The 11558-nt window shown below is 45.5% G+C and overlaps 1 protein-coding gene and 1 pseudogene across 2 annotated transcripts; one reads left to right on the forward strand and one right to left on the reverse strand.

The window, feature by feature from the left end:
• The first annotated feature begins 722 nt into the window (after window positions 1-722).
• LOC119356510 lies at window positions 723-8479 on the forward strand (annotated as a pseudogene).
• A 150-nt stretch (window positions 8480-8629) lies between these two features.
• LOC119356511 lies at window positions 8630-10940 on the reverse strand. Of its 2 annotated transcripts, none has more exons than XM_037623473.1 (4): window positions 10663-10940; window positions 10384-10451; window positions 9693-10292; window positions 8630-9150 (listed from the first exon to the last, which is right to left on the reverse strand). In XM_037623473.1, the coding sequence occupies exons 1-4, from the start codon at window positions 10763-10765 to the stop codon at window positions 8872-8874; spliced, it is 1050 nt and encodes a 349-aa protein (XP_037479370.1). In that variant the 5' UTR covers window positions 10766-10940; the 3' UTR covers window positions 8630-8871. The 2 variants fall into 2 exon arrangements, with proteins under 2 accessions (XP_037479370.1, XP_037479371.1); XM_037623474.1 differs by having other exon boundaries at window positions 9720-10292; window positions 10663-10938.
• Between the last annotated feature and the right edge of the window lie 618 nt (window positions 10941-11558).

The following is an 11558-nucleotide window of genomic DNA, read 5'->3' on the forward strand; positions in this document are numbered from 1 at the left end:
TCCAACGGTTAAGACTACTCGGATTTGCCACCTCCCAACCATTAGATCAGCTCCATCCAACAACCGATATCCAAAGTTAATCATACACTACATCATGATGAGATATAGGAATATAGATATAAATATTTTCATTCCTTCTACGTGCATCTTGTGTTATCTAAAAAAAGTTATGCCCGTTTCTCTATCGGTCTCTCCTTCTGCCCACCCCTCCTCTCCTCGATTGAGGCGGTGCCCTCCTTCCCTTCCCTCCAGGTGCTCCACATCTCTCAAGCGGCGGCACCTCCCTTCTTCTCATTTGAGTCTTTCATGGTCGACGCTGCCTCACATCGGAGAAGCTTCCTGGTCTCTGGACGTGGAGATGGAGCTAAGGGCACCTCGATCTCACGACCTGTGCTGCGAATGAATCGTTTTTCTTCGGACTTGTATACATACAGTTATCTGGCCCCACAAATAAACCGATATACGATTAGATATACTACATAACATTACAGACATATACAAAGTCTTATACAACACAAAAAGACCATATACATAAACATATGTGTGAATCTTGGCGCAGATCAACGGTCCATAAAAGCGCGTGCCCCGCACTTGTGCGCCGTAAATCCTGTACCTCCTCATTTGTTTTGTCCGAATTCAATCAAAGGAAAAAAGAACTTCGCGCTGAAGTTCATCTCACTGAAAAGAAAGGGAAGTCGCCGCTGCATTGTATATTGCTCTCCTCGGCCCGAGTGCTCTGCTCTTCTTCCCCATCCCTGCACTTTCCTCCACTGATCATCCTCCGGCGAACAACCGCTTCTGCCGGATCTGATGGAGGCCGCGATTGGGTGGCTGGTGCAGACCATCCTCGGAACACTCCGAATCGACAAGCTGGATGCGTGGATCCGCCAAGCCGGGCTTGCCGACGACATCGAGAGGCTCAGGTGCGAGGTCGAGAGGGTCGAGGTGGCGGTCAGCGCCGTGAGGGGGCGGGCGGCCGTGAACGAGCCGCTGGCCCGGTCGCTCGCTCGCCTCAAGGACCTGCTCTACGAAGCCGACGATGTGGTCGACGACCTCGACTACTGCAGGCTCCAGCAGCAGGTCCAAGAAGGTACGCGTAACCCCTGTAGATCCATCATATGCGGTACAAATAGGGATTATTTCATCACATGCCTCACACTAGTTTGGACTTGGATCATATGCGCATTTACCATGTCAATTTGATAACAGCAGCATCCCCATAGGGTGTCGGAGGAGACCAAAATGCCACCGGGCAAAACAGCAGCTGTTGTGCTCTTTTTTCTACCCTGCAGTCTTCTCTAAATAGGCCCCGGATAACTCTGTCCCTAAAGAAAATGGCAGGTCACAATGTCATATGATCATCTTTAATTCTTTTTTTTACTAATGCACTTAATAGCAGTGGAACAAGTAGGCCCAAATAGCATTCAATAGTCAATACCGTGTGGGGAAAATGGAGCTGAGAGAGCACTGGACACTGTCGTTAAGTGTTCACATCCGTGTTCTTTCTTTTCTTCGGGTTTGGATCAGGCGAACTGCCTTGCTGATCAAATAGGCACATAACAAATGGGCAAAGAAAAAATGGGCAATATTATTAATTATTACCACAGAAAAGCCTGGCCAAATTATTGTTCTACCTGATCAAAAATTCATTGGAAAAGTGGGCATATGATCAAAGTCAAAACTTTTGAGAGGCATGTGATCAAATCTCTAGTCGCTCTCCCTACCGAAATGTGGCACCACGCCGTCACCAAAGATTTATTTTTCTTCCAGAGTCGTGAAAATGTGTTCTCCTAATCTTCTTCATATTCTTCTTCCATGCCGGTGACCACCCCCGAACACAACTAGTACTAGAAAGAGGTGCGTGTGTGCAGGAACGAAGACAGAAAAAGTTTGATGGGGTCATCTTGTACAGATGAATAGTGATTAGTACTAATATAGCGAAGGATTTCGTAATTTTATTGGGGTCAACTTGTTAGCCGCCGGCCTGCTCCCTCTTTCAGTCCAGCGGACTCACGAGTACACACGAAGTGAATTTGTGTTTTGTCCTCCACACCGAGTTAACTGAACAAGAGACAACAGAGGAGAGAAAACAGAGTAACCTGTACACAGTAGTTTTTCAGGCAACGGATGCCAAATTTCCATTCTACTTCTCCAGCAACAAATGCTGGTTTATTTATACATGGACACAACCGACTCTTAACGGAACTCTCTATAATCTTGTTGAGTTGGCATACATCGTTCTGGACCAAGTCCAGCACAACACCCATGTAATACACTCATGACAGTTCCAACAAATGAAACCTGTCACAAACCAACTTGTTCACTTGCGCAACACATAGTACTCCCTCAGTCCGGAAATACTTGTCGCATAAATGGATAGAAATTGATGCATCTAGAACTAAAATACGTCTAGATACATCCATTTCTCCGACAAGTATTTCCGGACGGAGGGAGTATATCACAAGACCAGAACAAGGTTTATACTAACACAACTGATCCCAGTACTTAAACACAGCTCAAGGGCCCTGTGTCTGTGCACGTGTGTGTATGTGTGTGTGTGGGGGTGGGGGGAGTTTTTGTCAAGCATGCATGCTAATTCACCTCTTTTTTTCTGCAGTTGCATGGGGTGATCCTGGCAGAATGCATGAAGCAGAGCGAGTAGATGAGAGATCGAGGGGAGGTGATGCTAATATACTTGGTACCAGTGGTGGCAAGAAATGGTCCAAAGCATGGTGTGATTTTGATATCACAGAGGAAAACAACGGAAAGCCTGTGAAAGCAAAGTTTAAACACTCTCAAAAACCAGTTAAGTGCGGAAGCGACAGAGGGACGTCAATCTTGAACAACCATGTCAAGAGTGAGGGTTGTAAGAACTCCAGAGCAACTGACCAGCCGCCAAACTCTTCATGGTACATATTTTAAAGAGTAACATATGTTTTCCTCTGGACCCTAAAAATTTACATCCGCGCACCTGTTTTCATTTTCAATGTTTTTTAACTTATATAATCAACCCATTATTGTGATTCTAGTAGTTGTAAAGTATTTTATCGTTGGGGTGGATGTCCACCCGATATTCAAAATGTATTTTCTCTATAAAAGAGTTCTAAAAATAAAAATAAGAAAATATTTGCATGTATACATTGTGCTCTGAGAGGTAACAGGTAACCTTGGACAATTTTATGCTAAATGTGGCTATATACGTCCTTCATAAAAAAGAAAAATCAGTTCAGCTTCAACCATGAAGATTGAAGAGTGTATGAGTTCAGAGTGCACAAAATTTCTCTTTTCTACAGAATGCATACGGGCATATTTGTATACCAAATTTATACAAGAATACATGTTATAGCATGATGTTTTTCTGGACAATATTTCACTTTTTTCCACAGCATTTTGAATTGAAAAAATATTGCATTTCGGATAGCACTTGGAGAAAAAGTTGCATTTCTAATAGCCAATCTACAATGTCTTTTTTCATTGCAGCACCTGTGATGCTACTGCAAATGCTGCACCTGTTGTAATTGGTGATTCGTTCAGCAGAAAAAGGAGAAGAGACGAGGAGTTGGCACAAACCACCGAAGCTAACATAAACCTTTGGCACAAGGCAGATTGTTTCAATAGGATGCAGGAAATAACTCAGCAGTTACAAGACATCCTAGAGGATGTGAGTGGTGTTCTCAAGATGCATGGATCGGCCTCTATTACAAGCTCAAATGATGTGTGCCCAACAACATCAAGTCTTAATCAGCAAAAAGTGTATGGGAGAGATTCAGAGATGAGCACCATCATAAAGATGATTACATCTGATAAACATGAAGGTGTGTCTGTACTGCCTATTGTAGGCATTGGAGGAGTTGGCAAGACAACTCTCACACAACTCGTATATAATGATCCAACAGTAAAAGAGCAGTTTGAACGGAAATGGCTATGGGTGTCAAACAACTTTGATGAAGTAAGGCTTACAAGAGAGATGTTAGACTTCATTTCTCAAGAAAGTCATGAAGGAATAAATGATTTTGCGAAGCTTCAGGAGATCTTGAAGGTACATATGGAGTTCCAGTCAGAAAGGTTTCTGCTCATTTTAGATGATGTCTGGGACACTCTGGATGATTACCTATGGAACAAACTGTTGTCTCCAATGCTATCAACTCGTGTGAAGGGCAATGTGATTATTATCACAACTAGAAATTTCTCTGTTGCACAAAGGATAGGTACCCTCGAACCGGTCAACTTAGGTGCTTTGGCAAATGATGATTTTTGGTTATTGTTCAAATCATGTGCATTTGGTGATGAGAACTACGAAGAGCATCAAACTCTAGGCATCATCGGGCATCAAATAGCAGAGAAGTTAATGGGTAACCCGTTGGCAGCTGGATCTGCAGGAGAACTATTAAGAAAGCAGCTTACTGTTGATCATTGGAGTACCATTTTGAAGAATGAATGTTGGAAATCCTTGCAACTAAGCAGGGGCATCATGTCTGCTTTAAAGCTTAGCTATGATCAACTACCCTACCATCTACAACAATGTTGCTCATACGTTTCTATATTTCCCTACAACCATCAGTTTCTTGGTGATGAGTTGGTCCGCATTTGGATTTCACAGGGATTTGTGAAGTGTAACCACTCAGGTAAGAAATTGGAGGAGACAGGACATGATTATCTGACTGATTTGGTGAATCTAGGCTTCTTGCAGCAAGTTGAATGCAAAGATGAGGGCACCCGTTTTCGAGATGAAATTTTTGTCATGAGAGTCCATAATCGAGTTGTAAGAGAAGAGCCATTTCAAGGCAGACAAATTTCCTATGCTATGTGTGGCCTTATGCATGATTTTGGACGGGTGGTTTCAAGAAATGAGTGTGCAATTATAGATGATCTATGGTGCAACGAAATTTTGCCAACTGTACAGCATTTGTCAATAGTAACCGACTCTGCATACTTCAAGAATCAGGATGGAAGGATACCACGTAGCTACAAGTTTGAAGAAAATTTGAGAAATACAGTTACATCAGTAAGAAGATTGAGGACACTGGTGTTAATTGGGCAGTATGACTCTTTGTTCTTCCAATCCTTTCAAGATATATTCAAAAAGGCACATAATTTGCGTCTGCTGCAAATGTCTGCAACAGCTTCTGATTTTAGTTTCTTCATGTGCACTTTAGTAAATCCTACCCATCTTCGCTATCTGAAGGCTCCTACGCCAGGAGTGGCTTTACCTCAAGTTTTGAGCAAGTTCTACCATCTTCAAGTATTAGACACTGGCTCATACATTGATCCAATGATACCTAATGGTATCCATAATCTTGTGAGCCTGCGTCATATTGTTGTAGAAGGACTATCCTCTTCCATTCCTTGCATTGGTAAAATGACATCCCTTCTGGAGCTACATGATTTTAGGGTCCAAAATACTAGCAGCTTTGAGATAACACAACTTCAGTCCATGAACGAGCTTCTGCAACTAGGTGTCTCACGACTTGAAAATGTTACCACTAAAGATGAGGCTGATGGAGCAAAATTGAGGGACAAAATACACTTAGAAAAGCTGCGCTTGTCGTGGAAGTATAACGATCACAGCAGCAAAGCAAGAGAGGTGCTCGAGGGTCTTGAACCACATCCAGGCTTAAAGCATCTGCGGATATTTGGGTACAATGGTACTACTTCCCCAACTTGGCTTGCCAGCAATTTTTCAGTTACCTCTTTGCAGACGCTTCATCTAGAGGATTGTGGAGAATGGCAAATACTTCCATCTTTGGAAATGCTTCCGTTTCTTACGAAGTTGACGTTGTGCAACATGCAGAAAGTAATGGAAGCAACATTTCCTTCATTGGAGGAGCTGGTTTTAGTTGAAATGCCAAAGTTGGAGAAATGTTCCTGCAGTTCCCTGTGGAATATGAACTCTAGTTTAAGAGTACTGAATATCAAGATGTGTAGTGCACTGAAGGTGTTTGATTTGCTTGATGGGGGCATTAAATTCGAAAGCAAGCAGAAATCATGGTTGCCCGGTCTTAGAAAGCTAATTATCTACGATTGTCCTCACTTGGAAGTAATGCACCCTCTTCCACCTTCAATCACATGTTCTGAATTCTTTATCAACAGAGTTTCAACACTGCCAAGGATGGAGGGATCATCTGGAGAAACATTAAAAATCAACGGCCCGATTTCTTTACATGCTGGGTGGTTTTATGAGATGTGGACACTGGATGACAGAATATTAGCATTCCATAATCTAAGGGGTCTTAAGTACTTGTGTATCAGATATTGCCGGAATCTGATGTCTATTCCATTTGAAGGTTTTCGTCAGCTAGTCTCCTTAAAGAGTTTGGAAATAAGCGATTGTGGAAAACTTTTCTCTCTATATATACCAGAGTGTGCCCATGAAGATGTGGTAGTTGCAAATTGTACTGCCCTCCCATCTCTTGAAAATCTCAGAATTCATTCTTGTGGTATAACAGGGAAGTGGCTATCTTTGATGCTGCGACATGCGACGGCTCTAATGGTGTTCAATTTATGGGACTGCCCACAGATAACACAGTTATCAATAGAAGAGGGAGAAAACAGTCAGTCAAATCTTATCTCAACCATGCAAGCTTCTTCATCAGGCTATTCAAATGACTCATTGACAAGCTCAGCTCCAGACGGACTCTTGCACATTCCGTTAAATGTCCTCTCCTCTCTCAAGGAGATGGAAATTAGGGTATCCCCTTATCTAACATTTTGCCATAGCAAGGAAGGTTTATCTGGATTTACCTCCCTCGAGAAGCTAACAATTTGGTCTTGCCCTGAGCTGCTCTCATCTTCGGTGCATATTGATGGAAATGGTGGCCAGGTGAATGGAAGGTGTCTCCTCCCTCAATCACTTGGACATCTCGTGATAAACAGTTATTCTCGAGCAATGCTGCAACCATGCTTTCCAAGGAATCTCACCTGCCTTAAAAAATTCCAAATATACAATCGAAGTTTGGAGTCTCTACAGCTACAGTCATGCACGGCACTGGAGGAGTTGTATATTTCGGGATGTCCATCGCTCGCCGCACTAGAGGGCTTCCAGTTCCTTAAGCATTTGAGTTTATTCAGCACCCCCAATTTGCCACCATTTCTAGAGCATGTGTCAGGGCAAGGTTATGAGCTATGCCCTCAATTGGAAAAGCTTGTGACCAGTGACCCCTGTGTCCTTACCACGCCATTCTGCAAGCAGCTCACATCCCTACAACGCTTAGAACTTCGAAGTTGCGAGGGTGAAGCAACACGGCTAACAGATGAGCAAGCGGGAGCGCTTCTGCTCATCACGTCCCTGGAAGAGCTCCAGTTTTGGAAATGCAGGTATCTCGTAGATCTTCCTGCGGAGCTGCACTGCCTTCCCTCCCTCAAGAAGCTGGAGATCGATAATTGTCACCGCATGTTGTGGCTGCCAGTAAAGGGCCTGCCACCTTCGCTGGAAGAACTGAATATAACCTGCCATGGCGGTTGCAGCATGGTTCTGGCTACTCAATGCAGGTGGCTAGCAACAAGAAAGCTAAAGGTCAAAATTGATGGAAAATATGTGAACTGATGACTGGGTTAAGCACATACTTATATCCACGCAACGCATATCACTGAGTTGTTTCAAAGGTATATACTTCTACCATGATCATGCTATGTCAGAGTTGCACATCACAAAGTAAGCAATCTCATAGCAGGCATGCCACTCATTTATTGCTGCAGCTTGCAGGCGCTGTGTCTTCTGGATAATGCAATTGTATGCTATTGCTCTGTGACAGTGTTCAGTGCAAATCTGCTTTTGCTGCATCACAAGCTTATGTTTGGAAGGCCAAGAGCTTAAGTGCATCTTTCTTCCTTGCACCAGTTCTATTTTTTCCCTCTGGAATATAAGAAATGGAAAGCAGTTGGTAGGAGTTAAGAAATGGACTTCCTCCCATATGAACTGAAAGCAGTCAACAGGCATTCTTCCAGTCGGTTCTGCTGTATTTGTCTCATCTAATGACCTCAAAAGGATGATTAATTTGCATCTGGACTACAGGCGGATCTGCATTAGATCAATTCTGATGTTGATTCACAAGTTGGTGTCATGGAGCCCATCAAGACCTTCCTTGCTGCATCATACCAATTCACTCGGCGATAATTCAATCCGGAACCCGAGCACAGATGCACCCCTTGAACAGTAAAATTCAAAAATTCCATTTTTTTTTGTGGTGCAAGATGCTCCTGTGCGTGAACTCCGTGCAATTTTTTGTGAAGTTTGGGAGGAGCGGAGGGATGGTTGTGTAGCAGCGGCGGTCACATCGCATGTACCTGCTGGGATCAGGAAATCTGGTTTTCACCTGATACTTCGCCTTTTATCATTGTAATATGTTGAATTCTTCCTAATTTTGCGCACAACAACAAATCCTATGCAAGGCATTGTCTGTTGATGTCAAACTTCTAGTTTACCCTGTTGCTAGCATTCACAAATGCAAAGTGTACAAACAACATTTACATTTCCCATGGTGGTGAACTATTGGCCTTCCACGGTAAAAAAAAACTATTGACCTTCACTAAAAAGACCTTCTTTGTGGGTGAACTACAACAATTTGGATTCATAGAAAAAAAAAAGACACAGGCATGATCAAGAGGCAGAAATTGAGATCACACTTTCAGATTCTACAGATATAACACAAATGCACAATATATTGTCATACGAAGCTAGCATAATAAATTGTCAGCCAAAGCTAATTAATTAGATAATGAGGACGTTGATAAAAACTAGCATATCCAAGTGAAACATAGAGTATAAAGGAGCAAACTGCATATTAATATTGGTCTACCACAATGCAATGCATTGCACTCTAAGATAAGAGCCCTGCTAGAGACGGCTATGCTGATGCAACAGACGGACACACATCAGCTGGTGTAGCTGCCATCTAGCCTGCGCACCTCCACCTTGAGCACATGGCGGTCGCCGCCGCCTTGGCCGAGCGCTCGGAAGAAGCAGGTCTCGCCGACGCGGAGGTGGTTGTCGACGCAGAACTGGTGCCACCCGTACCGGAACGACGTGCGGGCCTTGCGACGCACATTGTGGACGTTCTTCAGGTTCACCGTCCACGACTCGCCCCCCATCCGCAGCAGCACCTTCTTCCTCTCCGCGTACCCATGCGCCAGGCTGAACTCCCGCGGCACGTTCTGCGTCGATCGGCGGCGACGGAGTTAGTTACAACTTACAAGGACGAAAGTGCGCGTGTGATCGAACAGAGTAAGAGCATTACTAGTAGAATTCTCAAATCCTCAAACCCTCACTAGCATTTTAAGGATTCAAAAACGATCTTTTTATGCACTTTTACGGGTTGAAAAACAGGGGCAAAGATTAGAACCCTCAAACCCAACCCTTATAATGGAATATTCCTCATGAACGACGTTGTCGTTGCGCGTCGGAGGTCGACGGGGCGGCCGCCGGCGACGAGAGCGACTAGCAGCGGCGGTCGCGGGCGTGCGCGCGGGAGTTGGGAGGATTTTTCCCTCCCGCGCAAGTATAACCGCCAAATGAGGGTTGGGATAGGTTTTGCTCCCCAACCCTTACTTTTGAGGATTGGGAGAGGGTTTGAAGGTTGGACCTTTAAAAAAATTTGAGGGTTTGAGGGTTAAGGGGTTCTAGTCTACGGCTTTTTTTCGACGAAAACTATAAAAAAGCAGTTATTTTTAAGGGTTTGAGAGTTTGAAGACTCTACTAGTAATGCTCTAAGGGACTCTCCCACCAGGTACTGCCCGTTCTTGGTGACAAAGTGGCATTCCTTGAGCATGACGACGAACTGCGACGGCGGCGCGTAGACGCCGACGGTGTTGATGTCCATCTCCTCCGACTCCGAACTGCCGCTGCTGTTCGCCCGCTTAGTGACCGGTGTTTTGCCAACTCTGGTCCTTGGCCGCAGCCTTTTCCTCTCACATGCCCCCTGTTCTGTTGATGTGGCCTCTGCTTCCTTCGATCCCTTTGGATCACCCCCGTTGCTGCTTCCTTTGCCCTTGGCTACCAATGGCTCCTCCGCTCCAACTTCAACTTTAAGCTGATCAGTCAGCATTTCACAGCTTGGTTCAGAGTCCGCTCCAACTTCAATTTTAACCTGGTCAGCCAGCATCTCACAGCTTGGTTCAGAGTGAGCAGCAGAGGAATCCTTGGAGTGTCCCTCGGTGGCCAATCCTTGGTCGAGATGCTGAGCGTGAGGCAGAGCATCTACTTGGAGGTGCCAGGTTTCGTTGGCCCCGTGGAACTGGAACGCATCCCGGACGGCCATGGAGTCGGCGAGGTGGAACCACGAGCCTCCCTGGTCGACCTGCTCAAGGCATCAGCATTTGACATGGATCAGCGGGCATGTTAATTAAAATCGATGGATCAGCCAAATTCCGTGATGGATTGGACAGTACCTTGACGGATTGGACGGCGATCTGGCCATAGTTGGGGAAACATGCGGCGTGCTCATGACTCACTCTGCCTGGTACAAGCCAAAAAAGGAAATTAACTCAAGATTGGGGTTTTGTCAGCTCAGGCCGAAACGAATTGATCTGATTTGATTTGCAATCAAGAGAAGTAGCCAAGATTTGTTCTAGAGGCGAGAGGATTGAACCATCGCAAAGCCAGCCAGCCGGCCGTGGACAAGCAAGAACAGTTCAAAAAGGAAGGTACAGAAGCAAGAAAATACGCACGCTTGAGGTCGGCGACGGTGGTGGATGCGGCGGGGAATGAGACGGCGAGGCGGGTGCCGAGGCTCATCTCCAGGAAGACGGTGGCGACGTCGCCGGCGGCCATCTGCCCGATCTGATTCTCCTCTCCTTTCCCGAAATGGCAATTCCTCTTCGCTTCCTTGGCTAGTTCTGTGTGCGCGGGCGCGAGTGGGTGAGTGAGAGGCAGGGGAGTGAGAAGGGACGGGGAAGGAAGGAAGGGAAGGGGATGGCACGGTGACAGCTGAAGCTCCTCACTTGTACGCTCACACTTGGGTGGTTGGTTGTATTCAGATGAGCAATGATACAAAGCTTTTAATGACTTTACCAAGGTGCTTAGGGCAACTCTAGCAGACCCCACATTTTGCCGAACTATAAACTGTGTTTACAGTTTGCACGGGGGCGTTTATAAAGACTGAAAAATGCGGCGGCAGAACAGAAACTGCAAACAAACCCGTAATATTAAAAAAAAAGTTGTTTCGCGCGAGAAATTTAAGCAGCAGCTCGCCGGAGCTCACTCGCATAGATGGTTCTTCTTCACATAAGTTCGTACACAACACATACATACATATTAAAGGTCAGAGATGCTAGACAGGGCCTACGCTACCGTACCATTACAACAAAATTGAGCTCACCGGAGCTCCTGTGGTAGCTGCCCACCGGCGGCGCTCAGTCGGAGTCGAGGTCGACGTAGAGCTTCGCCTGCTCCGCCTTCATCACGCGCAGGTCAGCCTCCTTCTATGCGTGCGCCTGCGATGTCGTGACGCCCGTCTGGAAGAAGAGCCGCTCGTATTCGAGCTCGCGCCGGATGCGCTCTTCAATCTCCTCCTTCTCCCTCGCCGACAGCTCGAGGACGACGCGCTCGAGGAACTCCTCCAGCC

This window comes from Triticum dicoccoides, chromosome 2A (genome assembly GCF_002162155.2).
Source record: "Triticum dicoccoides isolate Atlit2015 ecotype Zavitan chromosome 2A, WEW_v2.0, whole genome shotgun sequence".
Lineage (NCBI taxonomy): Eukaryota > Viridiplantae > Streptophyta > Magnoliopsida > Poales > Poaceae > Triticum > Triticum dicoccoides.

Excerpts from the sequence above, each read along its gene's own strand:
- LOC119356511 (XM_037623473.1), bottom strand. The coding sequence starts at position 10,765 with ATGGCCGCCGGCGACGTCGCCACCGTCTTCCTGGAGATGAGCCTCGGC. Across the intron at positions 10,452-10,662 it reads CACCGTCGCCGACCTCAAGC|GCAGAGTGAGTCATGAGCAC; the intron begins GTGCGTATTTTC and ends GGCTTGTACCAG. Across the intron at positions 9,151-9,692 it reads AGTCCCTTAGAGCATTACTA|AACGTGCCGCGGGAGTTCAG; the intron begins GTAGAGTCTTCA and ends CGATCGACGCAG.